The sequence below is a fragment of the Herpailurus yagouaroundi genome, unplaced genomic scaffold, assembly GCF_014898765.1.
Source record: "Herpailurus yagouaroundi ecotype Mexico unplaced genomic scaffold, PumYag 100, whole genome shotgun sequence".
NCBI classification, from domain to species: domain Eukaryota; kingdom Metazoa; phylum Chordata; class Mammalia; order Carnivora; family Felidae; genus Herpailurus; species Herpailurus yagouaroundi.
The window spans coordinates 38,043,722-38,059,743 of NW_024412391.1; the positions used below are offsets into that span (position 1 = coordinate 38,043,722).

Below are 16,022 nucleotides of genomic sequence, written 5' to 3' on the forward strand. Positions count from 1 at the left end.
AGAGAGAGAGAGAGAGAGAGAGAGAGAGAGAGAGAGAGAGAGAGAGATTGTGAGCCAGGGTGGAACAGAGAGAGAGGGAGACACAGAATCCGAAGCAGGCTGCAGGCTCTGAGCTGTTAGCACAGGCCTGATGTGGGGCTCGAAACTGCGAGCAGCGAGATTATGACCTGAGCTAAAGTGGGATGCTTAACTGACTGAGCCCCCCAGACTCCCCCAAAAACACATTTATAAAAAGGATTGCAGGGGCACCTGGGTGGCTCAGTCTGTTAAGCGTCCAACTCTTGGTTTCAGCACAGGTCATGATCTCATGGTTTCATGAGTTCGAGGCCCATGTCCGGCTCCATGCTGACAGCATGAGCCTGCTTGGCTGTCTCCCTCTCTCTCTCTGCCTCTCCCCCACTTTTGCTGTCTTTGTCTCTCTCAAAATAAATAAATTAAACTTAAATTTTTTTTTAAAAAGATTGCAATGGAGTCTTCTCTTATACTATCTCATTTAGTGTCACCAATAAGAAAGAGTTGACTTTTAATTGTTCCAGGGATTTATCAGTGAGAATCCATCCAATTAGTTCTCCATGATGTAAGCAGGAGAAGATATCAGCTACCAGAGAGATAAGTAGCTAAACTGAGCACAAGATTCTCTAGGGAAAGAAAGGGACACAGGACAACAACACACGGTGCCAGTACTGGCTGTCTACCATGTACAACATGGCACTGCCCATTGACCTTGGTCCTTGGAGGAGAAGCCCCACCAGGCCATTACTGTCCTACCTATTCTATAGGTAAAGAATCTGAAACTCAGCTAGCCACCAGGGTCACACAGCTAGAACACCGCAGAGTTGAGATTAGGTCCAACTCGGCATCACTCAACACATTCTCTGTCCATTGCTTCCTAAAACCTCTCTGAGGTTTGGTCCTCATCGGAGATCCCGTGGAACACAATTACCTTTCTATGTTGACCTTGTTTATCTTCTTTTTCCTGTCACATGTATCCTTGAAAGAAAGGAAGAAACCCGAAATCTATCCAACATCGGCCACCCCCACCCTCATTTGAAAATGCATGAAGGCGCACCTCGTGGTTGGGGCACGAGATCATCAGCAGGATGTGTGACAGGCAGGTTGTCCAGCTCCACTCTACTGAGTTCCCCTGCCTCTTCCAGGAAAGAGTGGCTGGCCGCAGAAGGGTGCCCTGCCACTACACCATGCATGGCAGAACGTGAGCTCATCTCCCATCACATCTGGTGCTCCAAACCTCAGTACACAAAGATCCCGGGAGCATTCTCATAAACTCCCCAACTCTGCACATCAAGCCCCTTCCACAAATAAGCAACCCCCACTATAGTGCTGTGGTGGCTGCAGCAACTTCCAAGGGCAGAAGGCAAACATTTGCCTGGCCACCTAACAATTCTGGTTTTCTCCGTTCATGACTATGCCATTTCTCATGACTTCTGCCAAGGTGTTCATCGTATTTCTGTTTGCAGTCCAGGGATCATAATATGAAATAAATCACCAAAGGGAAAAGAAATAGAAATTTGCAAAAAGGGACTAATCTCTGCAGCCCTGCTCTTCAATTTTTGTTTTCAACACACTCCTTTGAAATGGGATAAAAATCAAAGGTGTAGACTATTGGGGCCCTGGGAGAAGTACAGCCTTTCCTTTCTATGTTAGACAGAGAAGGGTCTAATCAAAATCTGCAACTGAGGCAGGGGAGCTTCCCAAAGAGTCATTATGGTTGCTCATCATTTAATTTAACTAATTGAAGAATTACAGGATCCATCAATTACATAGCATTTGGGCACATGCATTTACGTTCATAATCGCATTAAATCTGAATTACAACTCTTTCAGGTAGGTTCTTTTATTATCCCCACTTCACAGATAAGCAAACTAAGGTTTAGAGAGCTTAAATCATTGCTCAAGGTTGTAAAGCTGGGCTGTATTTTTAGCCCCAGAAGACCACAAAGTTCTTAATTGCTATGCCCTACTGCTTCCCCTCAGACTTTCAAGTGATGAGTATTTAGATTCCAAACAAAGCCTGGTTTCTCTTCCCAGCTCTTCAACTCACTCCGAAGTCTTACATTAAGATTTTTCAATTTAAAAAGCCATGCAGGGGCACCTGAGTGGCTCAGTTGGTTAAGCGTCTGACTCTTGATTTTGGCTCCAGTCATGACAGTTTGTGGGATCAAGCCCTGAGTTGGGAACATCTACTGTCAAGTGAGGAACCCACTTGGGATTCTCTCTGCCCTCCTCTGCTCACACACGTTCTCTCTATCGCTCTCTACTCCCCACCCCAAAATAAACAAATAAACCTTTTTTTTTAAATTTTTTTTTCAACGTTTATTTATTTTTTGGGACAGAGAGAGACAGAGCATGAATGGGGGAGGGGCAGAGAGAGAGGGAGACACAGAATCGGAAACAGGCTCCAGGCTCTGAGCCATCAGCCCAGAGCCTGACGCGGGGCTCGAACTCCCGGACCACGAGATCGTGACCTGGCTGAAGTCGGACACTTAACCGACTGCGCCACCCAGGCGCCCCTAAACAAATAATCCTTTTTTAAAAAATGATCTTTCAATTTCAATAGACAAGGGTGGGGTCAGTCTAGGGGGTGGTATAAGAAAGAGGAAAAAGGGAACCCAGGGATTCAAATTATAACAGGAAAATGGCTTGAAAGAGCTAAACGTAGGAGTTGGACCCAAATGGTTTGGCAGACACAGCCATGTTTAGGGGTGTGTGATGACAGGGAGAGTCTTTTTTCCACTCCACTTTGAGCTGTCTTTGTAGAACTTTATCTTTTATGTCCAAAGATCAAATAAAAAAAAGATCACATTTAACGAGAACTAGGGGAAATAAACTGGTGGCAATTAAAGAGTAAAAATAACTTTTCTGTGGCTTCAGACCACAGGAGTTTTCTCATTTTAAGAGGCACAGGCAAATCACTTAAACAAGGCCTTTTGGGCTGTGTCTTCTCATGTTTCCTCCCACACCCATGGTGGTTAAAGTTATAGACAGTCATAGCTCTTGAACCCATGGAATTGTGTAATAAATGGAAGTACAACCAGGCCAGACTCATCAACTCACAAATTCAGCCTCGCAGCATGGAAGAAAAGGTTATAGAATCCATATTCTCAATGAGAGACCTCTCTTCTTCCATCTTCAAGCCTTCTTTCTACTCTCCCCTAAATTTGGTTGTGAAGTCTGATAGTTGGCCGAGATCTAAGGAATCCTCATTTCACTGCCTTGTTTTCCACCTGCAGATGTTTGGGACTAGACCACGAGGCAGACCTGAACTGTTCCTCGGGCCTCAAATGACCAAGCTCACTCAAACACCCAAGTCACCCAGAGTTGTTTGAGATTCCCATCTCTATCCTAAACCACTGTAGTTGAGACAGAATTTGGGAAGCACTCCTCAGTCTTAGAGTCAAGCTAACACCTAGAAAAATCACCAGCCCACCAGCCTTCCAGTGAGCCTGCAGACACAAAAACAGAACGATCTACAGGAGACAGCTCTGAAATACTCCCTACAATTTCTTTATTTGGGACACAATGCGGTACTCAAAATAAGATCAGTCTCAACACAAGAAAGAAAAAGTGTTTATCCTGTGACTTGGGGGCCCTTGTTTTGTACGCCGGAAGATTTGATATACTCTGTTTCAAGGTTAGGTCATTCCTTGGTCTGTAACCCAAACCATCCCCCAAAACACTGTACTTACCGGTAGAAAGTGGCATAGTCCACAGTTGAGTGGCAGGTCTGAAACTCCCAGGATTTGAGTTTCTGGCATTCTCGATGAGCTCGGAGCTTTACCTTCACTGTCCCTTGACACAGTTCAGGCACTGGTTTTTTTCGAGGTCTGTTGCAGAACTCATTGGATTCTACCCTCCAGGACTCAGCAAAGTCATCCACATCAAACTTGAAGTTTCCGTCTCCACCAATTAAATCATCACGCTTATGTCCATTGTAGTTGCCACAAAGACCACAGAGTTTGCCCTTGAGATGAGGGGCAGCCATGACTTCGACAAAACTGTCTCCATCCCAGGATATTTCCAAACCTGGAGTAAAAGGAGAGGAAAAGAGGATCAACCACTTCTGAATCCACCAATTATTCCCAAGTGCATATATGTAAGGACACAGTACATATGACTAACCTCTAATAAGGAACACTGTCTATCCAAATTCCTGTTACTGTTTAATCTCACCACATTAAATGTTGTATGACATTACATGAGTCACTTACTTTTTGGGGCTCAGAAGTTTTAAACCGTATAAAGTTTGTCCTAACCTGATACCTATGTACCCTGGCTTGCCTTGCAGAGGACTATTCATTGACCGTGGTCCTCTAAAGTTTATAGTTTTGCCCTTTCCTATAGTAATTGTGTTGGTCCAACTTGTGCTTTCATTTATCCAATGATAAGTGAAATGTAGAAATGTAAAGATAACAAAGATGATAGTTTTTAACGTAATCTTCTTTTTATCCAAAAATCCTCCATGCAATTATACCAAATGTCAAATGAAAATTTCCAAGTTATTTGTTATAGTGAAAGTATCAAGGTAATAAATATATAGCTTCTGAATAGATCCTATTCAAAGGAGAACACTTATATAAATACAAATGTTTGCCTCCTCTTTGTTTTACAGACATCCCTGAAACAAGGATGGCTGTTTAATCAATGTTTCCTAGGGTTGAGTTGTTGTGGAACCCTTCCAACCTTCATAGCCCCAAGCTGATCATAAACTTCAACATTTGAGAAGGCACTGGAGGCTACCAGGCCATGGGGGAAAGTTTCTCATGTGCTAGATAGAATCAGCAGGACAGTACAATCTTGTTCACCAAGGAAATAATCTTCACTCCGGAAGGTAGAAAATATAGGCTTCTCTTAGTTTGCAGAACTGACCATCTAAAATATTGGAGGCTCTGTCTGTAAATATTCATGTTTTTTCAGATACGCTAGCCCAAGACTTCCAAGATCCATCAGCTGATGAAATGACCCCATTGAATAGAATTTCTATATCACATGTAGGACAGCCAGGTTATGTGGTCACACAGCACAGATCAGTCTGACTAAAAGGTCAAGAAGAAATGTTCTCATGTACCTCCTGATATTGTGTGTGAAGACACTGTGCATTAGATAAAGTTGAGGACTTTTATGAAAAGCCTTTTGAGGTTCATTCCAGTGCAAATGACAAACTCTTCTTTCTGGTCAGAGTTTTTCTTTATGTTTCAGGTGTGCATTGGAAGCTTTTCTTACTCTTTTCCTGATATTACCCTGGCAGTGCCTGAGTTTCCAGCAAATAGACAAAGTAGGTACCAGTTCTGTGACATGAACACCAGGAGAACATCTACAAAAGGCTGATGTTCATTTCTGCCCTAGGACTTCTCCTTATTCACTGTCACTGTCTCCTAAGAGAGAGAATTGTGTAATAATTTCTTTTCCCAAAGAAAAAGTTTTTGTTTGTTTTTTTTTTTTTTAACAGAAAAAGAGAAAGTCTTCCCCTGTATGTATTTTTAAGTCTTACCCTCTTGGGTTTCTAACAAAATCTAGTCTTTCATTTGGCCTTTTACTGAGCCTCTGGAAAAAGCAACATGACTTTCCTCTTAGAAGACCTTGCAAGACTAGGTTGGTGGACAAATGTCCAACAGATGCTCAGAAGTTGGGGGATAAGGCAGTGATGGGAAAGAGAAGGGCAGAGGAGGAGGGAATGGATCTTGTCTGGATATAAAATTGGCATAAGACAAAATCAGAGTGATGTCAGATTAGTAAGAAATGCCCAGAAGTAAGATTCTAAAGCCAATATTCCCTAAGTCAGAACATGATCCAAGAGGAGAGAAGGCTGGCCAAATAGCATTCCTGTGAGTAGGCCACACAACTGCCACAAGAAAGAGTTACAAATCCACGTTAGGGAGTTGACAGAATAAATCTGTGCTGTAAAACTAGGTTTCTCAAGAAATAAACAGGCCCATATGGAAATCACTGTATGGTACATGAAAGGAATGGAAGTGTTCTTAGTACAAGGCAAATGGTAGAGAAGACCTCTTGGTATGGAGAAGAAGTTGGATTCAGAAAATTAAATAGAGTTGGATAAAGAAGCAAGAAAGAAGGTCATAAGAAAGTCTCTCTTAGAGAGAGGCAAACCAAGAAACAGACTCTTAACTATAGAGAACAAACTGATGGTTACCAGAGGGGAGGTGGGTAGTGGGATGGGTTAAATGGGTGATGGGTATTAAGGAGGGCACTTGTTTAGAGCACCAGGTGTTGTATGTAAGTGATGAATCCCTAACTTCTACATATGAAACTAACATTACATTGTATGTTATGTAACTGGAATTTAAATAAAAGCCTGGAAAGAAAAAAAAATCTCTCTTAGGAGTAATTTGATGAAGAGAATAGAGTGATGGGGCAAGATGATCAGAGAAAGGACACACTGTGAGATTATCCACACACTGGACTGCCCTCCTCTGTGGATCTCTGTGACACAATGGTGTCATCTCTGACAACTACAATTCTCCTATAAAGTGATTTATATTTTTTCATACCCCATCATCGAATACATTATCTGGCACCTAGAGTGTACTCACTAAATGAATGAATTACCCTGTAAATTGATACATTTTGAGTTGAATCTGCAAAGCCAGAGAAATTGTGAATTTCATGCTAGTTAAGACACTGAAATAACAATTTTGAAAAAAAGACAAGCAAACTATAATACGATTTGTAATAAACTCTCTAAGGTATAGAAGAAACATGACCTCACAAGCCTGTAGCCAGGCAGCTGCCCAGCAAGAGAAATGAGGGAAGAAAATCAATTCCATACAGCATTCTAACTTTTAGAGCATAATTCCAAAGACTTTCCATGTTGCAAAATTTTCCAAACTGCAAATCTCTTTCCTAGACAGTAGGCAAATACTATTCTTCCAAATGCCACAATGGTTGAGAATTTATATCCAAAGGAGTTCCAACATCATTACTGACAATGATATAACAAATTTGAGAGTTTGGGCAACTGAGTTCATGTGAAATCAACTCACAGTGGACAAGCCAGTCATTATGTTCTTTTCATGCAATGGATTGCCGGTCCGTTGCATGTCTGGGAAGATGCAGACCCACCGTTTTTAGCAAACTCTTCTCAAAACTTGACCTCTCAGTCATAAAACACGGTCCCAAAAGTAAGAGAATAATTTGTAATTCACTCTCTCTTCCTCCTCTTTCCTTTGTTATTATTATATTAAGAGGATTTTCATGGACCAGTGCTAAGGGACGACTTACCCAACTACAGATGGCTTTGTCTATTGCTGTATCATATACATATGTGTTTGCATGATTATTATTACCCTCTACGTGAGTAAAATCCATGCAAAGTAAATTACAATAGTGACAGGCAAAAAAATGAATAAGTTATAAATGAAGAAATTGCTCTTTCAAAAGACATTTTAAATAGGCATCTTACGAGATGAAAACATTGTGGAAGTGTTTGAGAGGCTGGGGTTAGTTCTTTCTACAGCTGGGATGAGTTTCCCAATTCCTCTGCACGGGAAACTGAGTAGAAATAACTGGCAGAGTCAGAAGGCCAAAGCCAAAGCACATGTCCCATCTGGAGGTGTAAGCAGCAGCCACATTCCTTCCACTGCATAAAGCGCCTTCCAATTATCCCTTCTCACCAGTGAATGTTTTACCAACTTGTTTTTCACCCTTCAAATGTATGACCAGGCTCCACACCACTGGTTTTGGGGTTGTGTTTTTTTGTTTTGTTATGTTTTGTTTTTTGAGGGGGAGAAGTCATTGTTCTTTTATTTTCTTGCTGTTTTTGCTTTGCTTTGTTGTTGTTTTGTTTTTTTGGGGGGTTTTTTTTGGTTCTTTTTTTTTTTTTTTTTGGTCATTATTGCTTTTGCTGTTGCCCAACTTAAAGACAGAGGAGGTACAAAATCTATAGACATACCATAGTAATGCTTAAACATTGATGGTTTTTCTGTTCAGATTTTATACCAAAGGAAAAAAAAGGAATATATATATATATATATATATATATATATATATATATATAGTCTCCAGGTTCATAAAGTGTAGAACTCTACCAAAAATAAAATAAAAAACCACACTCCCACGTGTTAATGCCTTCGGGTGGAGCTGACGTAACTCTCTCAGGTAGAGTTGATGAAGTGAACAGATGGCAGAAAGGAAATATTTTTAAATTATTCACTAAGTGCCAAGAGTTGGGGTAGGAGTGTGATGGGGGTGGGCAGTGCTTTCTCAAGCTACTAAACCAGCCCCGTGCCCTCTGTACCACCCCGGTTGTTATTAGGTAAGGCAGCTACAGCCTAATCCCACCAAGCCACACGGCCACCTGTGCTCCTCTGCCAAATGATTCCGTCATGAAGTGCTGAGTTCATAAAACACAGGGGCCAAGAGTCACTTCTCCCCACTTCCCAGCCTCCGAGCTGTAGGCTTGATATAAACTGTTATTTTGAAAAAAGTTCCCTTTGATCATATGAGGCTTACAAAATTACAAAAATAATCTGTGGGAGAAGAACACTCCAAGGATATACTGTGATATTTTAAGTAGACAATCAATAGGTGATAAAAAAAAAAAATATCCCTAAGGCGTAGTACAGACTGAGATTGGTCTTGCGAGAAGACTAGTATCTGTAAATGGAAGTGTTCCACTCATAGGATAATCTCAAAGCATGGTTAGTGCCCAGAGGAATACAGTTCTTCCCTAGGAAGCAGAAAGTTTATGCTACGGGTAATTGTTCAGCTGGGTATTAAGGGCATCACATGACTTACTTGCATCATGGTAACAGAGATGGAAAGAAGAAAGGAAATTGTAAAACTGAGTTCAAGGCCAAGAAGAGTTAAATTCACTAATCTAATTATGGTGTTTATGATCTATTATTATTTTCCTAGCAGCCTCATCCTTTCACTAATTTTTACAATGTGGAATCCTTACAAGAGTACACTTATTCCGTACGGTATTGCCAGCTATGAGGGGAACAGTATCGAACCTCCTAGACTGTTAGCAATCTTCCAGTATCCAGGATCCCTTTGAAAATTGGGCTGTGGTTGACCAATAATTTCCGTATCAGTAGAATCCATTGTGTTCAGCTGGCGTGCAAACAGATAAGCAAGGTGCTTCTAATTAGTGCTGTATAATAATGAGCTATCTTGTGCACAATTTACAGGGAGCCACAAACTGTAGCCTTCGTTAAAGGAATGAGCTGAGGCCTATGTCTACAGAGGCCTATGTCACAGAGTGACATGGCATTTGAATAAAACAACAGGTGTCTGAATTTTCTGAGGAGGACTAAGCCCTCTAAAATTGAATAAATAGATCTCTTGACACCTGCTACATTCAAAGTGAAGTTGAGAATCCTCCCTTTATAGAATGTTCCAATACATTAATATTTAAATTTTTCTCACTGCAACCATGTTATGCTCCCTAAATAAAAGCTCCCTAAGCTTCTCCTTGGCTTGCTGCCTTTGTTTAGCTAAGCTGGCATTCCATAAACTCAGATCAATTTGTCAAATGTATTTTGGCTTGAAGTGAAACAATTAACAAGGTTCTGAAGGGCAGCAGAGAACAGACTCTGTAATGCTTTAGAAGTGCCTGCTCTATCAAATATTTTCCTTTTGGATCCATATTATCTAAAGGAACTGGAACATAATTGATGCTTTGACACTGTTAAATTCTCACAAACACAAAAAGCAAGAAACATACTGATTTCCTCAAGTATCCTGCTGACCGAAAGAGCATACACCAGGAGAACATGAAGTTCAATATCCAAAAATATGCATCAGCCAAAGGTAGCATGGAAGGAACCATGATATAATTGAATGTGTAAATGAACTGAATTCACTTTTGGAGGCCGTTATTGAAGGACTGCGTTCCGCTTCTAAGATGCCTCTTTAGCTATGCCATCCCGCAGGCAAGAATTTGAGCCTTCACCGAGCCCCTGGGAGTAACCTGCTAGCAACGATGAACAGTTTGGCCTTGGGGGGATGTGTCTGACAGTGGAGTGGAATAGAGGGTCCAGTGGGTCTCAGGTAACATGGGATGCTGAGAAAGAGTAGTGGTAGCACCTCCGTGTACCCAAGCCTGGGAGACAGTGCTTTCAGAGCAACCTAAGCATCTTCCAGTGAAGCTCATGGTTCTAGACATCAACCCAGCAAGTACCTTCCCCACGGTCCAGAATGGACAGCACTGCTGGTCACACAGCCACGCACACTCCCATCTGCACACACACACATTTGTGGTTTCCTTTTGAGGATTCCCCCCCGCCCCACCCCGGACAGATGCTAACAAGAAAACTCTTCCTCACAGATGTGAAACTGCACATTATCGGCTGAGCTGGGAGAAACACTGACAATTCCAAGCTGGACATCAATGTCCTAAAACTGCAACAAAACATGAGAAAGAAGTTATTTGGGCGCACAAGTGCTATTTTCGGAACGAGGATGTCAGCAGATTACAAGGGTGGTGTGACTGGTGCCGGACTGCAGGGCTCCGCGGTTTGCAGATTTCTCCAGCTATTTTGTGGTATCTTCCAGGTCTCAGGCGGAAGCCCTGGTGAGCAGGGATGAGGCAACGCCTGCTGCAGAAACACTGAGGCGGCGTTGCTGTGCGGGTTCGTGAGGCAGAGGCGAGAGCCAGAGAGACACAGAAGCCCACCTGCTTTGGTCGTCACTTTCAAGAGGTAGCCATCCAGGTCGATGTGGAACTGCGGCGCCTGGCAGGGCAGCGCGATGCGCGAGCCGTTCCAGCGCACGGTCAAGTGCTGCTGGAGGCTGACGGTGCTGGAGCCCAGCACCAGGTCCACAGACTTGGTCCAGGAGAAGGAGCGGGTCCTGCGTGCGTCGTTCTTCACCAGCACCTGAAAGGGCGAGGCAGGGGAGGAGCAGTCTTTTGTCAAAACGTACTGACACGTCCCCTGAAAGTTAAATGTCCGTCCGTCAAAAGTGTTGTAGTGGGGATCTCCGAATACCGTGCAAACGCCAGGCTCTGCGGATGAGTGAGAGACAAAAGCAGGTCATAAAGGATTCAAAGGATTCAAAGAGAAATCAGGGGTCCCTGCAATAAACCTGGAGGGAGCACCTGCCAGGCAAGGGAGGGTCTTAGTAGAGATGCACTAGTGGAAATCAACTTAAGAAAAAAAGAACTGGTTGTTTTCAAAGTCTGTGCCAAACCTCACGGGGCATGCAATATTTCAGGTACTTTTATACGTGACAGTTATTTATAACACTTCCAAGTTTTTAAACCATCTCTGTTTTGGAGCCTTGATATACTTCTATGGTCTTAACATAAGCTATGGAGAAATAAAACTAAGATAATTTTGTGCACAGAACTGGCCTCACTGCATAACACATATAAACAAAACCTAAATAAATAAATAAATAAATGGCAGCAACATAAATGACAATACAGCAAAGTAATAGTATTATTTCCATTTAACTGATTCAAAAACATGTGGAAACATCGTATTCTATTTTATTTTATTTTTTTATTTTTGGGACAGAGAGAGACAGAGCATGAACGGGGGAGGGGCAGAGAGAGAGGGAGACACAGAATCAGAAACAGGCTCCAGGCTCCGAGCCATCAGCCCAGAGCCCGACGCGGGGCTCGAACTCACGGACCGCGAGATCGTGACCTGGCTGAAGTCGGACGCTTAACTGACTGCGCCACCCAGGCGCCCCGAAACATCGTATTCTAAATGTTACTCATGGGTCTTCATTCCTTAGAAGTATTGTATTTCATTTTTTAGAGGTATTATATTCAACACCCATGTATTTACTAAGGACAAATAAATAGAATTGCCAAATAGATACATGTTTAAATACCACTAGGAAACAAAGTACTAATAAAACATCGTATTCTTAATAGTCCCTGTGTTTTTTACAAATATAAGGTTGGATATTTTGATCTGTGTATCAAAATCTAAAATTGGGGAAAAATAAATTGTAAACCCATCATTTAGTAGATTTAGGAAATTCCAGTGCATTCATCACTTCAAAATACCATTCATTCAAATATTTGTGAAACCCAGGTAAAGTTTTACACTTGGAGCATCTCAAAAAGTTTTAGAGAAAATTAAACATCGTTTCTTTTTCTTAAACAATATTTGGCATTGATTTGTTCTCCACGTAAAGATTTTTTTATCTGTTTTCAGGGAGGCATGAACAACTAGGAAATGAGGAATTCATTTAGGTAAAGCAGCCCACATGATGAAAGAACTATAATCAAAAGATCAATTTCCATTTAACACCAGCATAGGTCAAGAATATGAAACTATCCTATAAGCAATTGCTCTGAATATGTAAGAGAATAATTAAAAGTCAATACAGAGGGAGGATGTGCCAACTGATCTGATAGGACCAATGGGATCCAAGGCAACCATGTGCTTTTAATTTCTAAAGTGTTTGGAGAGTAATGTTGTTTTGTATTATGATACATTATGTCATTACATATGTCAATTACATTGGACTCCATATAAATCACATGTATTTGCAATTTGGTAAATTAACTGCCTGTTCTAAGTTAGCTTTCCTTGTCAATAACTCATAGAGACTCAAAAAGATACAGATTTTTGTGTGTAGGATAGTTCCAATGAACAAATACTTCAAGGAATATATAAAAGGCACTACTTGGGAGAAGAGGGTGGAAGACCAGGATGGGGAGAGAAGCTTTGAGAGCTCAGCGACAAAATTTTAATTTGCCCTCCATTTCTGTTCCTTTCTTGTCCTTAATCGTTTTTTCCTTGTGACTCCAACTCCACCCCCCACTTTCCTAATCCTATATCCACCCCCAACTAGTGTTCCCACCTATCTAACCAACCCATAATGCATGTTCCAGTCCTCTCTCCACACGACTGCTTTCAAAATTGTCCCATCACACATTTCCCTCACATTCTAACAAATGGAATCTCTCCCTGGCATGAAAATGCTGTTTTTTTTCATTGACGGGGGCAAGGCAGTTCTTGGGACAACTTGCCACCAAGTGGCATCAGGAAAATTATAGTTCTGGGTTAATACTATCGTGTGCCACAAAAAGACTGGTCACATGACCACCAGATGCACCAAATTCAAGAGAAGGGCTTTTTCAGAGTTTTTAACACACCCAAGAAATCACCCAGAACCAAGCAAGGCTTTTGAGCTTTCGAGCTTGAAACAGATGGATCTCAGCCTGGAGAGGCCAAGGCACTAATGGAGGAGCTGAAATACTCCAGAAGAAATCCTCTCTCAGCTGGGAGCAGGAAGAGGAAATGCCTACACCACCTGCCCAGAGTCTGCAATTAGCAATCCTCTCCTTGCACCATGGACAATCCAGGGCTTCTGCTGGTTTTCTGACAACTGCAACCAAATTATTATTAATAAAACCAGTAAGAGCTAGCATTAACCGAGGAATCACTACCTCCCCTAGTGCTGTTCTACATGCCTATTGATCCCAGATACATTGTAAGAAAATGGATATTTAGATTGTCTCCTAAATTAAACAAACAGCTAAGCCCTTGGTAGTAAATCCATAACATGAACTATTATCTAGTCATTGAAAAAGTTTATGAATCATGTTCACGATTAAGGAAATACTTATGACATGTTAAGTGAAAAATAGGAAACAAATTTCTGTCTACAGGATCATCTTAACTGTGTTAAAATAAATACACACACACACACACAGACTGTAAACTGTGGTTATTTCTGGGTGGCAGAACCATGAGTGATGCTTTTCCTTCCTTTCTTCCTTTTGCTTTTCTGTTTTTTGTTTTTGTTGTTATAATTTTGTTTTTAAAGTCAAAATGTGAGTGCTTGTACATAAGACCAGTTAAATGACTGAGCAAATCCTCAAAGAAGCAACAGAAAATATATAGCCTATGGTGGCCCCAGGGAAGGCTGAGCTTACTCATAGCTGGGCAGAAAGCAATGAGGGACATCCAGGGGGACCAGGCGAGGGAAATCATGTGTGAACAAGGCTGTCAGGAAAGATATTTTTCAAGAGGCCCTAACTTGTGGAAGAGAGGGGTTTGGAGATCAGAATGATCTTTCTGTGTAACAGCGAGATAGAAGAGGCCAACAAAATTTCATGACTAGGAAGATGCTTGAGAATTATGTGTTGCATTTGGGGACATTTGTATCATAAGCTAAAATAATTTTGAAACTTTGGCCCTTTTTCCTGGCACCTCAAGGTCCCCATGCCAGATCCTGCAGGAGCAATGAGCATGTGCACTGGAGGATGGCTTAAAGTGCGAATCTCCAGGGACACACAAGCCACCTAGCTGGAAGGACAAAAGCTAGACAAACATTTAAGGGACACAAATGAACATTGTAAGCTCATACCATTTTTTTTTTTCCAGCAGACCCAGTGAAATGAGCTATAGTCCAAAAAGTCCAGATGTCTGGTCACACTATTCTGGAAAGCTTGGAGTGATGGTTAGAGCTAGATAAATGGACCATTCTATAACTAACCTTGTTTGAATGTGTCTAAGTCAGAGGATGGAGAGAAAAATTCCAATTTACAAGTAGTGGTATGTTTTTTTCTAAGTCCTTTAAATAAAATCATCAAATGTCATTTTTGGTTTGGTTTGTTTTCCTCATACGTACACAATGTCTAAGCATAAAAAAACATTAGAAGTATATAAACCCAAATATTAAGAGTGGGTTTTTCTTCTCTTAAGTAATAGAATTATATGTGACATGTATTTTCCTCCTTCTTGTTTATGTGTATTTACGTTATTATTTACATTACATTTCATTATTTACAATGACTAGGTATACTTTTGGAATAAGAATATTTGCCTTACAAAATTAAAAACACTGGATTAAAACACATTGCTTTGATGTCCCATGCTTTAATAAGATTGCAACGAGAATTAAGAGAGTCAGGCTGTTTCTAAAAACATAATTCCAATATTTTTCTCTTAACCTCATCAGGTATAGGTATTTCAGCCACTGATATATTTATTCTAATGAAATGCCTTCCTTCTGAGAGCAGTGATTATTCTCAAAACATCAGTCAAATAAAATTAAGGGAAAATTATACAGAATGTTATAAAGAAAGTAAGAGAAATCAAACAGACTCTAAACCCCTCTCCCCAAAACACAACCAAACAAAAACAAAAGAGTAAGGAAGAAAAAAAGTATCATTCATGGTTCTGCAACCAAGAAATAACCACTGTTTACAATTGTGTGTGTGTGTGTGTGTGTGTGCGCGCGCAGTGTGTATGTGTATTTTAACACAGTTAAGATTATCCTGTACATGAAATTTTATTTCCTCGTCACTTACTATGCTGTAAGATTTCCCCAGTCATTAAAATCACTTTGAAAACATAGAAAATGACTCTCATCCTCAGTCCTTTTCTCCTGCAAAGAGGAGGGTTTCCCCTACTCATGGCACCACAGCACCACACAGATCAGCACATTTCCAGAAGTGTCCTAACCACAAGAAAGTCTATCAAATAAAAAACGGCTTTAAACGTTCCTCAACACAAATTGCAGGGAATCAGGCCCTGTGGGACTGTGGGTCCTTGGGTCATGCAGGGAACCCCAGGTGGGTAAGCTTCGTGATGATGTGCCAAATTTGGGTAAAGAACCGGGAAAGGCTGGGATTAGAAACACTGCCCTTAACACAAGCCCTGATGCTGTTGGTCTACGCTCCTCCTGAACATGACGTAAGCCTCTGACATAAAAAGGCTGTGAGTGCCCCAGCAGAAACTGAACTTCTGCATGCAGGAGGCTCTGGCCTCACGCACAGGTGTCCCTGACAGCTGTTGCCCTGCGCACTCCAGGGGCCAACAGATGCTCCAACAAGCGGCACCTGGATTCCTAGAAGATTTTGCATCTTTGTCTTCTTAACTAAAAATGTAATCTAACTTTACTGTGCGAATGGGGGCGAGGGTGAGCAGAAAGCCGGTAGTAGGTTTCTTTCTACAAATTTATAATTCACCAGACAGACTTACAAATCTATATAAGAAAAACTGATTTTCAAAAGTTGAATAGGCACCTGAAACTAATATACATATATATATATACACTATATATACATATAT

General features: G+C 41.2%; 1 protein-coding gene across 4 annotated transcripts in view; it reads right to left on the bottom strand.

Moving 5' to 3' along the window:
• BMPER (BMP binding endothelial regulator) overlaps positions 1 to 16,022 on the bottom strand; it is a 252,642-nt gene that overhangs the window by 70,004 nt on the left and 166,616 nt on the right. For 3 of the 4 annotated variants that reach the window (XM_040472279.1, XM_040472280.1, XM_040472281.1), the window contains exons 12-13: positions 10,655 to 10,984; positions 3,708 to 4,044 (exon numbers count right to left, since the gene is read on the bottom strand). In XM_040472279.1, coding sequence (XP_040328213.1) covers positions 3,708 to 4,044; positions 10,655 to 10,984 — 667 coding nt within the window. The remainder of the gene's footprint in view (positions 1 to 3,707; positions 4,045 to 10,654; positions 10,985 to 16,022) is intronic. The other variant, XM_040472282.1, reaches the window with a different exon arrangement.